Source organism: Giraffa tippelskirchi, chromosome 10 (genome assembly GCF_054371585.1).
Source record: "Giraffa tippelskirchi isolate mGirTip1 chromosome 10, T2T-mGirTip1v1.2.pri, whole genome shotgun sequence".
Taxonomy (NCBI): domain Eukaryota; kingdom Metazoa; phylum Chordata; class Mammalia; order Artiodactyla; family Giraffidae; genus Giraffa; species Giraffa tippelskirchi.
The window spans coordinates 144,250,503-144,265,265 of NC_137284.1; the positions used below are offsets into that span (position 1 = coordinate 144,250,503).

The following is a 14,763-nucleotide window of genomic DNA, read 5'->3' on the forward strand; positions in this document are numbered from 1 at the left end:
TATATATGTTAAGATTAAGTTTGAAAAGCAAAAGTTAAATAAGTATAAATAATCATAAATTCAAGTTTATGTGAATTCTTATTCTGAAATTCTTTATGCAACTACATATTTTCTTTACCTGGATTCCACTTGTTGTCAATCACAGGCTCCATTTTTTTCAACTTTTTAGATTCTTCTAGGAGACTTTTTAAATAAATCAGCCTCACTTTCCCGGTATGACATAGTAGAAAGAATGTGACCGTAGGAGATACCAAAATTTGAACCGTGGCCCTAGTACTTACCAGCTCTGATCATTGTCATATGTAAAGCTGGAAAAGATGACTGTTGTTTTCAGAGTATTGTGAGAATTCAATAAAATAATGTGCAGAAAATTTTAGCATTTAGGTTACTTATATGTTAGTAAGTTTGTTATTAGCTTATTACATTGTGGATGCATCTATGAAAGTAATCATTACATATCAGGCATCTTGCCTGACCAGCACAGTGTGGAAAAAACCCATTTATTTCATAAAATTTCCACTACATATCCAAATATACATCAGAAAATTTTTAAAAATCATTTAAATTAGCATTTTCTCTGTAAGAGTTCCAAAAGATTGTCAGTGTTAGAACTTCTACGTAACTGGCATGAAAACTTTTGTGAGTAGTTACATATCAGTTTACCTGGTGATATGTTTTTATGATGATGCACTTAAAAAAATGTTCTAAACCTTAAATGTCACATAGTTTCATGTGCAGAATCTCGCTTAATAACTCTTTATCTTATTGTGAACATCTCCTATCCAAAGTCACAGTATTGGCTTGGACATGATGATCCTCTGTTGTCTAAGGCAACAACCCAACTTAAATTTGGATCAGTTAGTTATGGCAGGTCAAAGTGATAAATTTGGGGGCTCACACTGGTCCCTCATAGTTCAGCTGGTAAAGAATCCGCCTGCAATGCAGGAGACCTGGGTTGGATCCCTGGGTTGGAAAGATCCCCTGGAGAAGGGAAAGGCTACTACCCACTCCAGTATTCTGGCCTGGCCTGGAGAATTCCATGGACTGTTGGACACAACTGAGCTACTTTCACTTTTACTTTCACACTGGCCAAAGGTAAAACTGTTCCCAGACAAACAAGGAATATATGTAGCTGAGCCTACAGCCAGTTACTCTGGGTTTGAATGTCAGTTTAATTCTTAATTATTTGATCTTTAGTTCAATATTTATGAAAAGATGTATAATAAAAATAATAATCATCAGAGTAATCATGCTGAATTTAATATGATTAATAACTTAATATCATTGATAATGATAATTTAGTATTACCAGTACCACTATAACCCACATCTCCTCTCTCTTAATCTATTCCATACACACAAACACACAATTTTCTGTTAACTATTAAGAAACGTGTTTAATTTAAACTCATTTAACAATTGTAAATATTAATAGTGTTTATTTAATGTTTAACATTTATAGATCAGGGTTCAGAGACATTGTCTCACTTGATCCTTACCACAAGTCTAGAAGAAAAATATAGTTGCTATTATTCTTGTTTGAGGGGGAAAAAAAAAACCACATAGCTAATAAGAGCAGAGATTAGCACCCACAACTTTGCTGAGATAATATTAAACCATGCTACATTCCTCACTGCTACATATGAGCACTCAAGTAGTGAAGCAGATAAGGAGAGAAATTTTCTTCTCCTAAGTTTTGTAGTACTTTCAGAGCTTAGTCATAAACTAACATAGTAAAATACACATCGATTAGTAAGATATTGAGCCCTTTAAAGGTCATCTTCATTGTTTAGTCTGTTGTGATAATGTTATTTCATCAATGATATAAAAACTGTCGCTTTAATAAAATCTTATGAAGCTCCGTCAGAGGTAAAAACTTTTACAGAAATGTAAATAACAGAGATGCCTAGAGCTTTACAGAAAAAGAAAGCTGTTTTCTTTAATGGAAAAGGAACAGTACTTGCTAGCTTGTGTATTATGTGGGGAGAAAGGAATGCCGTTCTTGAGATACTTGTGCTTGCTTCTGAGTGAAATGTTTCCCATTTTTACATATAGCATCAGCGCATGCTCAGTCACTCAGTCATATCCAACTCTTTGCACCCCCATGGACTACAGCCCACCAGGCTCCTCTGTCCATGGAATTTTCCAGGCAAGAATACTGGAGTGGGTCATAAACGAGCAGATAACTAAAAGTTTAAAGGATATGATAGCAACTAAGTACGTTAACACTGTATAAATTGACTATGTTCTACCTGGGTAAGCCTTCCAGGACACACAAGTGGAATTTGTCTTAGCATCTTCTATTGGATAAAGGATAGTTCTCAAGATAGGACAGAAACAGTATCTAACCAAAAGGTAAAGACATTGAACTGAGTTGCAGACATTTACTCACTGGCCTTGAAAATGAGACAATTTGCTAATCTCTTCTTATAGCCTGAGCTTACTTCTATAGATAAAGGGGAGGATAAGACCTGTCCTGTAATTTTATATGTTTATATGTTAATACTAAGTAAGATAACATATGTTTAGGAACCCTAGCATAATTTTTTTTTATCAAGGTTATCTTTTTTTAGTTGAAAATATAAAGCATGCTCATGGTAAACAATAAGAAGGGAAAGGAAGAGGGGATAGAACACATTACCAAATAAACAATATGAAAAAGGTAGAGTGAGAATCTTGCAGCTTTATGTTATTATAAAGTTTTAGAATGATAATAATTATTGTTATTAGCACAAGTTATGGCAAGAAAGAAATCCCTTATCCATTCTTATAGTTTCTTATTTCCATAAAATAAGAGATCAAGCTAGTTTATTTTTAAGTATTTATATATATATATAAAATTCTCCAGAGGAAACCACCAAAAATATTTTAAATAAAATAAATATTGCTCTATGTTTTATTAGAATGAATGTGAAGAATAAATTAAAGTGTCAAAAAAGATATTGGGACAATAAATATTTGTTACTTTTCAATCAGAGTATTAAAAAATGAACATTTTGAAATGTACATATAACTCATTTCCAAAAATGTCCATGAATTTATCTAATGAATAGACAAAAGCAAGTTTATAAACAAGTCAGAATTCTGATCTTACTGTCACATTATCTAATAAGGACTCATTAGAATTATGATTGGATTAGTGAAATTATTTTGTTCAAGTAAATTACATGAATAAACAACTGTATGAATAATGACCAAAAGCAGTGCTATTGAAACAATCCCACTGATTAGGTAAACAGGGGTTGAATTAACAATAACAATTGTTGATCCTATATTAATTCAACAAACACTTTGAGCATCAGTTATATTTGAGTCAGTGAGTTGGATGGTAGAGCTACAAAGACTCAGAAGTCAGAATTCACTGTTTTGTTAGTGATGAAGAAAAATACGTACATGGTGTATCAGTCGGTGCCCTAAGGGTCAAAGCTATATACAGAGATCTATAAAAGTTGAAACCTGAAAGGCTACTAACTGTATGAAACAAAGTACTCAGGCTTTCTAGTAATCAGAGAAATAGAAATTAAGAGAAAAACAAACAGTTGGCTTTCTGGGATTGGCAAATATTAGGACACTGCATAATAACAATTGCTTAAAGCTTATTAAGAAATGGAACTTACCTGGTCGGAGTAGGATCCTCTGCAGCTATCCAAGAGAATAATATGACTATAGTCAGAAGAAAGCTTATACCCATTCCTTTGTCCAGTGCCTTGGTCCCTATTTTAGGCTTATATGATAGGGAAATTTGTAACTCAAGTGCATGACACAATAGGAAAATTTTAATTTCAGCGCTATTTCAAGCAGTTTGAGGTTGCAACCTGCATGCCCATCACTAGATAAATGTAGAAGAAAGGATGCTATGATTTACTCACTATGGAATTAGGAGCAATATATTTGAAATAGCTGGAGCAACATTAAAACATGATATTGAGTGAAAAATAAAAAGAAACAAGACATCTAGAACACAGTATCATTTAGTAAATTAAGATAATAAGGGGGGAAATGTATATTTTCCAGAGTTGCATATCTAGCCAAAAAAATAGTACAAGCAACTGGAACAAGTTTGAACAAGTTCTAAAGGAGAAAAGGAGGAATGGAATGTGAGAAATAGAAATGAAAAGAAGGAAAACATTGATGAAATTAAAATGAGGACCTTGCAGAGACTGATGAGGATATTGGGTAAAGTCTAAGGAGTATAATCAACTCAGCTTTCCACTTGACATTCAAATAGCTCTAGACAAATAGGCACATAAGAGTAACAGAACAGAATAAAATGATATGAAGCATGATATGGAAGCACAGATGGGGAAAAAGACAACTATTAATAGTCCAAGAGCTATCAAAAGGGTTTCATAGAGTTGATGATGCCTGAAGGCTGAATAGGAGGCAGACAAGTGAGAAATGTGAGGCTGTAAAGATAAGGGGATGTGGGGGAGATGCTTTCAAGATAAGAGACCAGGATGGAAAATGATGTGAAGACATTACACACAATGTTGTGTTTAGATAACTGCTTGTGTAATTGCCTTTAACATGGGATATTTAGGGCTTCAAAGGTGGCAGTAGTGGTAAAAATAACCTGCCTGCCAACACAGGAGACATAAGAGATGTGGGTTTGAGCCCTGGGTCAGGAAGATCCCCTGGAGGAGGGCATGGCAAGAATACTTCAGTATTCTTGCCTAGAGAATCCCGGGGACAGAGGAGCTTGGTGGGCTACAGTCCATAAGGTCGCAAAGAGTCAGACATGACTGAAGTGACTTAGCACACACACATGGGATATTTAGGGGGGTTCTGAGATACTTCTGGAAAGATGCAAGGGGGAAAGATTATAAATTTTATCAAGGACCTAATTATTTTAAGGATGCAAGTAAGTAGGACCTAACATAAGGAAATGGAACTGAAAATGGGAAACAGGTACAATTGCAAAAGATTCTTAAGAGATAGAGTTGACAGGTCATGGCTGCAAGAAGTGTGAGAGAGGCAGGAGGCCAGGAGATGGCTCAGAATTTTAACTTGATGGTAACAGGATTCACTGCTGCTGCTGCTGCTGCTGCTGCTGCTAAATCGCGTCAGTCGTGTCTGACTCTGTGCGACCCCATAGACAGCAGCCCACCAGGCTCCCCCGTCCCTGGGATTCTCCAGGCAAGAACACTGGAGTGGGTTGCCATTGCTTTCTCCAATATAGGATTCACTAGAAATGAGTAAAACAAAATATGGAGAATTTTGGAATAAAATACAGTAAGTTCCATTCCATCAAAACTATTTTCCTTGTTAAACTTTTCCAAGTTTCTCCATGACTTAGAGATGAAATTCAAATTCCTTATGTCTTCCTTAAGAAATTTATGATGAGACCTCTGTCAATGAATTGTTTTAGTGTTTCTAGGTGTCTTTTTTTTCTATAATATTTTGGAATAGACATCCTTGAGTAGACCTCTTGCACATTTTTATAACTATAGCTGAAATATAAATTCCTATATGTAGTATTCATGAGACAAGCGTTTCTCCATTTTAAATTTTAATAAATGTATTTGCATTTTCAGAGATATTTTATGTTTCCCTCCAAGGAAATTATCCCAATAGTCCAACCAGTAACATTCAATAATTTTAACAACAGCAGATGAAGAAATGGTTTCCAATGTTTGTGTTTGCATTTTTTCTTAGTCTATATTAATTTGTCTTTGGGTGACTGATTTGGGTGTCTTTGACTTTGAAGGAGCCTTAGAATGATGACTTAGTGTCAGGATGGTTGGTCAGGGAATGACTAAACCAACTCCTAATGACAACATGCTTGCATTTTTAAATTGTGAGATTGAATATCTTTTCATATGATTAAATATTAGCATTTATCTTTGATCTAACTGTATTTCAGTGTTTTAGATTGTTAGTCTTTTCATCTTTCTTTATTTCATTTCATAACTTTTTATATTAAGGAGATTAGGTAACTTTGTAATCATGTGCTTTTACAAATATTGTTTCCCAATTTTTATTTTTACTCTTTTATGCAAAAATTCCAAGTAATTTATATAATGCTTACATATATTTTCCTTATGGCCTCTGAGTTTTGGGTCTTACTTATTGAGGCCAAACTCCTCCTAAGTTACTGTTCTTTTAAAAAGATACTTGAAGATAACTTGCTTTCTAAGAATAATCCAATTGTTTAGATGCTATTTGTACTATGAAGGTGCTTGCTGCTGGCTGCTAAGTCGCTTCAGTCATGTCCAACTCTGTGTGACCCCATAGACAGCAGCCCACCAGGCTCCGCCATCCCTGGGATTCTCCAGGCAAGAACACTTGAGTGGGTTGCCACTTCCTTTTCCAGTGCATGAAAGTGAAAAGTGAAAGTGAAGTCACTCAGTTGTGTCTGACTCTTAGTGACCCCATGGACTGCAGCCTACCAGGCTCCTCCATTCTGGGATTTTCCAGGCAAGAGTACTGGAGTGGGTTGCCTTTGCCTTCGCCGATGAAGGTGCTTAGCTATTGATTTTCTACATGAGTTTCAGGGAACACTACTGTCCCATCCATATTTATTTTTAAGTAGTGGGACCTAAATGGAGATTTCTAAATCTCAAAATGACAACAAATAATTTCTCAATAATGCTTACTTTCTGATCCACACAACTGGTTGATTTTGTCAACATGAGCTACTTTTTCCTTCAGATGTTGTTTCTCCAGAAATGTGTCATAGCTCATTTGATAAACTCAGCTTTCTTTCCTATGCCCCTTATGAAAGATTGCTCAATTGTCCCCAGACTTCAGTGGTATTATCTGAAAATGGTGAACATGTGTTTATTTAAACACAATAGGGTTGGGCAACAGAAAGCGCACTCCAGTTTAATAATTGCTTCTTTACCAACCCATCATGCCACCAGAGCTTATGCCTCTCAGAGGCAAGGACCTTGTCTTAATCATCAAGGAATACTCAGAGTATAGGACAATGCTTAATCTAGAATTGCTTAATAGAAATGTGAGGACAGAGTGAATGAGTGAACGGTTGAACAAACTAAGGTTCATAGTCTTATCTCTATCACTGACCTAATATGTGACCTTGTATAAATTACTCAGTCTTTCCAGGGTTCAGTTTCCTGTTCTGCCAAACAAATATAAATTCTAGCCTGACTGTATCAAAGATTTGCCTGAAAGAACAATAAGGTGATAGACTTGGCACTGATTTGAAAAAAATTCAAAAAATTGATATAATCATATCAATATACATTTAATAAATAACTTCTTTTTTAGGATATGGAATATTGCTAACTACAAAGAATATGCTAACTATGAGACACTAACTGCAAGTGTAAAATGAAGATCAGAAAAAATAATACTCATTGGGAGAATTCATTGGCTAATAAAGTATCATGATTATCTTTCCTTTATTATTATCATTATCAGTATTAGTATGAAAAAGAGCAACCAGGTGGAAAAAGTCACACACTCAATATTGACCATAAAAATCACACAATCAATACCTGTTTTATGCTTCCTCCACAATTTTGTCCTCCTATTGGTTTATTAGTCTTTATGTCTATACCAGAAAGCTCTTGGTGCTTTGGAAAGTTTTATGTACAATTTTGGCCTATTTAGTTCAATTAATCAATATTATGCTCAGTTAAATTGACTTATGACAGATATTCAGTTTTAGATATGAACACATTCAAAATGTTATCATACTTCAAATACATTGCCAGCCTGAAAGGATTTTTTGAATCCTTCATTGAAAGTTTTGCTTTTTATGTGGGGGACTGAGGTAGGTAGTCACAATAAACATGTAGGAGAAGTAAGGAAGATTTTGGAGTAAAAAATATAGTTCAAAAAGGGAGAGATTTGATGTATTTTAAAGCAGTGTTTATATTATGTATTTGTTAATTTTATTCTATTTCCCTACAGGTTTAAATGTTTTTTGACTACTTGGCTACTGATTAGAGAACACAAAATGAATAACTCAACAAACTCCTCTAACAATGTGGCTCTGACCAGTCCTTATAAGACATTTGAAGTGGTTTTTATTGTCCTTGTGGCTGGGTCCCTCAGTTTGGTGACCATTATTGGGAACATCCTGGTCATGGTCTCCATTAAAGTCAATCGCCACCTCCAGACCGTCAACAATTACTTTTTGTTCAGCTTGGCCTGTGCTGACCTCATCATTGGTGTTTTCTCCATGAACTTGTATACCCTTTACACTGTGATTGGCTACTGGCCTTTGGGACCTGTGGTGTGTGACCTTTGGCTTGCCCTGGACTACGTGGTCAGCAATGCCTCAGTAATGAATCTGCTCATCATCAGCTTCGACAGATACTTCTGCGTCACGAAACCACTCACTTATCCCGTCAAGCGGACCACAAAAATGGCAGGTATGATGATTGCAGCTGCCTGGGTCCTCTCCTTTATCCTCTGGGCACCAGCCATTCTCTTCTGGCAGTTCATTGTAGGGGTGAGAACTGTGGAGGATGGGGAATGCTACATTCAGTTTTTTTCCAACGCAGCTGTCACCTTTGGCACGGCCATTGCAGCCTTCTATTTGCCTGTGATCATCATGACTGTGTTATACTGGCACATATCCCGGGCCAGTAAGAGCAGGATCAAGAAGGACAAGAAGGAGCCTGTGGCCAACCAAGATCCAGTTTCTCCAAGTCTGGTTCAAGGAAGGATAGTGAAGCCAAACAACAACAACATGCCTGGAAGTGATGATGGCCTGGAGCACAACAAAATCCAGAATGGTAAAACTCCTAGAGATGCTGTAACTGAAAACTGTGTCCAGGGGGAGGAGAAAGAAAGCTCCAATGATTCCACCTCAGTCAGTGCTGTTGCCTCTAATATGAGAGATGATGAAATAACCCAGGATGAAAACACAGTTTCCACTTCTGTGGGCCATTCCAAAGATGAGAACTCAAAGCAAACGTGCATCAAAATTGTCACCAAGACCCCAAAAGGTGACTCATGTACCCCAACTAATACCACCGTGGAGCTAGTTGGTTCTTCAGGTCAGAATGGAGATGAAAAACAGAACATCGTTGCTCGCAAGATTGTGAAGATGACTAAGCAGCCTGCCAAAAAGAAGCCTCCTCCTTCCCGGGAAAAGAAGGTGACCAGGACGATCTTGGCTATCCTGTTGGCTTTCATCATCACTTGGGCCCCATACAATGTCATGGTGCTCATTAACACCTTTTGTGCACCCTGCATCCCCAACACAGTGTGGACAATTGGTTATTGGCTCTGTTACATCAATAGCACTATCAACCCTGCCTGCTATGCACTTTGTAATGCCACCTTCAAGAAGACCTTTAAACACCTTCTCATGTGTCATTATAAGAACATAGGCGCTACAAGGTAAAGCATCTTGGTAGAGAAGAAAGGAAGTCAAGGGGAGCCTCGTGAAAGGAAACAGAATAAAAGAACTCCTAGTTTTCAAATCTCTGCCATTGCACTTTATAGTCTTATCATGGAATGTGCAATTAAGGAGCCCAACAGTGACACTCTTTGGTGCCTACGCTCCAGTTTGAGAAACTTGTACCGTATAAACCCTGTCAGTTGAGGAACAATGGAGGAACAATGAGACCATAAAGGAGACGTGTTGGAATTGTGGATTTAAGAAGTGACCTATGCTTTCTTGTACTCTCTTGAAGAAGGGCTTCTGAATCTATAACTTTATCTCTGCACAAAAAGAATAATAACCTCGCTGTGTGTTTTCATTTTTGTGTTCCCACGTGTCCATAAGAGGATGAAAGGCCACAGTTACAAACTGCTCTGGAGACTCAAACATAAAGAAAGCCATTATACAGTGGGCAAGTGAGAAACAAGATCAGAAAGGGATATAGAAACGGCCTCCAGAGTGTCAAACTTACATTATTCTTTTGTTATGGTTTTATGTGGAGAATTGCAACATAATAAGTGCTTATCTTTTTTATCTTTCCCCTTTCCCATCATAGAAAGAGAGCAAACAAACAAAAACTTGGTTAGATTCCATCATTATTTTTGTCATATGGCATTGGATTTTTTACTTCCATGTTTTACACTGTGTAAGCGCGAAATCTGCAGGACTTTCACTAAATACAGAGACAGTCATGAGAAAGGGTATTTCACCTCTGCCCACTGTGTCTTTTGCGTTCTTTGGGGGTATAAAACTGTGAGGATTTAGTTCACTTATGATTCTTTATGTGAAATATTTTCGCCAATCTGGTTTTATACTAAACAAGCCCCTTATTTTAATAGAATAGCCTACCTAATATATAAACATGCTTGAGAAACCAAAGTCAATTTTTTTAAATGAGGTTTCATCAAATTCAACAATGGTCATTTTTTTTTTTTAGAGAAAGTTTACTGAGGCCAGGTGAATTTTGAGATAAGAAAATAGAAGATTGAAAGGGCATCCTGTTTCAACCTGATCTGCCTGACCTATGTATGATGTGCTAACTTGTAAAACATGAACTCCTGGCCTTTGCAAGCAGGAATAAGATGCTGCTTTATTCATCTGGAATCTTAAATAGGATTAAGTTATTCACATGACACCAATGACTTTGGGGTCAATCCCAAGAGATTAAGATTTTCTCTTCAGTGCTTGCTAAAGGATGATATTAAATTTGTAGTCAACTGAGATTTATAACCGTCTTATGACCTGTGGAGGGAAAAAAAAATAGAGAATATTTACTGAAACCACATGTTTTGTATTCCTAAAATTGTCAATTCCCCTTAAAGTTTTTTAACTTCAAAATTCTGTCGATAGAAGTAGTGATTTTTATGGAAGAAATGTCATGGGTAACTAAACAGGCCAAGCGAGCACAGCAGAACCTGAGAGAGAGTAGGTGGCTGCACCTGTACCACTTCTCACCAGTTCTTTAATTGTAGACACAGAAAAACCGCACCAGGAGCAATTAACCGGTGTGTGATTTTTTATTGTACCTATACCACTTCTCACCATTTTTAAATTCTAGACCATAGAAAAGTCATATCAGGAACAATTACCCTTGTCGATGTAAGATAGACATTTTTATTGGGATCCCAAATAAATATACAATTATATTGATTCAAGCTTAGTTATTTTTACCCCTCAACTTTTTTCCTTACGGTATTTCCTATAGTCTTCCAATCAGATTTTCTAAAGATGGTCCAATCAATAGAAATCAAATTTATAAAACCCCTTTCAAATTTCATATTTTGCATTTTAGGTTTATGGGCTCTATGGTATCTTGATCAGTAGTATCCATGTGAGTTGCATGATGATTTTGTCAGTATTAGACTTTAGCACTTTAATTAGAACTGTTTTGTGTGACTTGCCTCACTGATGGCATCTCAGCAATTTTGAGAGCTGAAAAAAAAGCACAAGGCAAATAACAACAAAAAAGAACAATTAGTAAGAAGCAAAGTGCCAATAATTTTTGTACATAAGTTATCCTTTGTAAAAAAAACTTTCTGTTTCAGTAACTTCAGTCATACCTCCCAACCAAATTTTCTATTTATAAACATACAGCATCAGTTCATACTGGTATCTTTATTCTACCTTAATATAAACTTTTAGTTTTTAAATCCATATTTATTTTTATTTTGTTTCTTCAAGTAAGTGCATCAATTGAGGGGAAAGTACATCAAGCAAATGGGCTGTTTGGTTTCTTGTATATAAAACGATTGACTGGCTGAATATTTCACTTATTAACTTGTGCTGTTACGATGTAGATTCAGCTTTAGTTGGGTTGAACTCTTCGGATTCAAGGATTGAGGATTCTGGATTTGGGTCTTTTTTTGTCTGCTCTAACAATCCAACTCATCATGAATCAAACTGCCTCTAACTCTCCATTGCCATTGCATCTTTTCCTTTCTTCTGTTCTTGATCTTCACCATGTCTACCACAACCTTATTGAGAAAGAAGTCACCAAAAATTAAAGAAAGGAATTGAATATAGACTGATACATTATGGATACTTTGTCAACTGGAATCAGAAAAAGTGAAAAGAATACTGAAAATAGTAGGTGATTAGAAAGATGTGGAGACTGTATCCAGAGGCTTGCATTAACTATTTACTGGATTTGTTTATTTCAGTGGCTCCCAGCCAGGGACCATTTTGCCTCCCAGGGGACATTTAACAATGTGTGGAAACGTTTTTGGTTGTCACAACTCAAGGGAGGGCTATTGGCATCTAGTGACTAGGCTCTGGGGATGTTACCGAACAGTTACAATACACAGGATAGACCCCACAACTAAGGAATTTTTGGTTCAAAATGTCAGCAGAGTCAAAGTTGAGAAATCCTGTTTTAAGAGATTCTAGAGCTTGCTTTATATAAGTGGGAAAATAATCCTGTATCACTATTAGGACATCAACGCAAATTGTTCATCTGTTTGAAAAAGGTAATTTCACCAACCACGTACCAGACATTCTGTCATCCATTGAGTCTGGTGTATTTGTAATTTACAGGTTGGGAACACAGGACACATCTGCATAGCCCAAATCACCACACCATGCACACAACACATTGTTTCCAACATTTTAAAGTCCAGTTAGGATTGCACGGAGTCCAGTTAATTGAAGTAACTGGCTATTAAAATGGTTGCAATTGATATGGTCACTTTCTACTGGAGCTACTGTTTTTCCTCTCAAAAACATTAAGAGCCTCTATCAAAAACAACATGATTCATCTCCTTTATCTTCACTGGAAAGGTAAATATCTGTCAAGAATTTCTTCTTTCCTCATAGCAATAATGTAAATATCCCAGAGTGGTCTTGCAAGAAGAGTTTAAGAATGTGAAAAAGCCAGTTCATTTCTTGAAAAAAGAAATGATTGCCTTTTTACCAGTTCATCATTAATTTAATGCCACCTCCCCAAGTGGTAGGACAAAGTCATCAATATAATAAGTCATGTAGGATATGCTTTCTGGTGAATGTCAAAGCTGGAGTTTCCACATACTCCTGGCTCTGTCCATTCACTGCTTTTTGACCCTAAAGATATGACATTGGGGGAGATGGGAGTCCAAAGTGATGGCAACATATACTTAGAAATGCAATCTACTTTTATTTTCTCCTACTAGTTCACTGGTAGTTGCCTTTTCCCCAGTTTGACAGTATCCCTTTCAACAACCACAGCACTGGTGTTGCAAATAGATTAGGGAAGCACCCAAAGCTGGATGAATTGTGCAAAGTGTATTTTCAGCATGTATATACAATACCTTGCCTCTCAAATATGCTTCTCTTAAAAGGGTGCACGCTACAGCATGAACTGTGTGCATATTTAATGTATCTTCCTGGAATATGCTGTACGCTTAATATACATATTATATAAATAAAGTAATAAAATGTATAATAGAAATACATATTTCTGTATGCAAATAAATATATTATACACAAAATCTGAGTACGTAATATGGTGTTTGTGGCTTCAGAGTTTCAAAGGTAGATTTTATACACCTAATTTTAAAAGAAAATAGTATTTGCTTTTGAAGGGAGACATTAAAGAACAGCCCAAACTCTACCCATATTACTATTATACTGTTTCATAATCTTTGAAAACATAGCACTTATTTTAAATATCTCTTGGAGGAATATATTAATAAATCTATGCTGGTATCACCCCATATGAGAACAATGTTTTTTGCCTCTGTGTTCCTGATAGTCCTCTAACTATAATATTCCTGGCTGTTTCGGTTCCAACAGCTGTGTTGATCTCACGTCTGATTGCCTGATGAGATTGCAACCAGTTCATTGACATACAGCTTTGCTCTCCTCCAAATTAACTGATTTTTGTGAAATAAAAAATAATCATCCTGGGAGGAAAGGATGACCTTCAGAATGTTTTACACTTTGAAAAACAAGGAAAAATTGTACAAGCACTGTTTGTTACAAACCATTCTTTTCAGTCTGGGGGCAATACAGCATCCCATACATTAATGCCAAAAAGTTTTGATGTAGTATGAGTTGAAAGTGTCTCTAAGAAATTACAAAACATATGGTTTGTTTCTAAGTTTCCTACATCTTCTCCATAGCAATTCTCATCCTTCCCTTGGTGCCCACATTCCTCAGAATGTTTTCTTTGGTCCATTAGCACGAGTCCATACTTAGCAAATTTTATGACATTAAGTGATAGTGGACATGAAGTCTCAAGAGGCACTTGCATTTTAATACAAAAAGCATAAACACTGAATATTTGAAAGATTCGTATTAGTCTTTATATACCAAGGCATGAAAGGAGAAATACATTTTTCAGTGAACTCTAGTTTTCTTTGAATTTCATGGCATTGTTGGATGGCCACTCACTTCTGAAATTTTACCTTCTGTCTCACAGTGTCCACCCTTGTGAATTACTGTTCCTTATGTAAATCAAAATAATTTCTAGAAAAAAAGAAAAATGATGTTTTCTATCAATTCTCATTAGGTTATTATTGTTTCAGTGAAACGTTCTCATTTAATTTTTTAGAATTTGAATTGAATACTGTATTGACGGATTGTCAAATGCTATTCCTGACTAGGTGGTTGAAAATACTGAGAGGAGAAAAACATCTTGCCATCATAATGAAGAAACTTCCACTTTATAGCATATATGTCTTTTTCAACCAAAAATGGAAGAAGCATAATGTGGTAAGTTGTAGAATATAGATAGATATTTATTAAGTATGACATCCTAAAATGTCTATTCGTTGACTTCTTAGACACACAAATGCACAGTAAGTCGTGGAAACCATGAAGACAAATGGGTACTTGCATCATTTACCCAGAAGCTCATCTGAATACTTAAATTATACATTTACTGATAATATGGATATGTTTGAAAGTCATCTTGAAGGATTCTTTTTT

The 14,763-nt window shown here is 36.0% G+C and overlaps 1 protein-coding gene and 1 long non-coding RNA gene across 51 annotated transcripts in view; both read left to right on the plus strand.

Annotated features, from left to right (window-relative positions):
- Nucleotides 1–11,860, plus strand: part of CHRM2 (cholinergic receptor muscarinic 2) — a 688,089-nt gene extending 676,229 nt beyond the window's left edge. For 45 of the 50 annotated variants that reach the window (XM_081533045.1, XM_081533027.1, XM_081533047.1 and 42 more), the window contains one exon: nucleotides 7,878–11,860. In XM_081533045.1, the coding sequence (XP_081389171.1) occupies nucleotides 7,924–9,321 (1,398 nt within the window). In that variant the 5' untranslated portion in view covers nucleotides 7,878–7,923 and the 3' untranslated portion in view covers nucleotides 9,322–11,860. The remainder of the gene's footprint in view (nucleotides 1–7,877) is intronic. The other 5 variants (XM_081533075.1, XM_081533077.1, XM_081533079.1 and 2 more) reach the window with 1 other exon arrangement.
- A 2,578-nt stretch (nucleotides 11,861–14,438) lies between these two features.
- Nucleotides 14,439–14,763, plus strand: part of LOC145523205 (uncharacterized) — a 184,275-nt gene continuing 183,950 nt past the window's right edge. The window contains exon 1 of the long non-coding RNA XR_014066420.1: nucleotides 14,439–14,547. This is a non-coding gene — a long non-coding RNA (uncharacterized LOC145523205). The remainder of the gene's footprint in view (nucleotides 14,548–14,763) is intronic.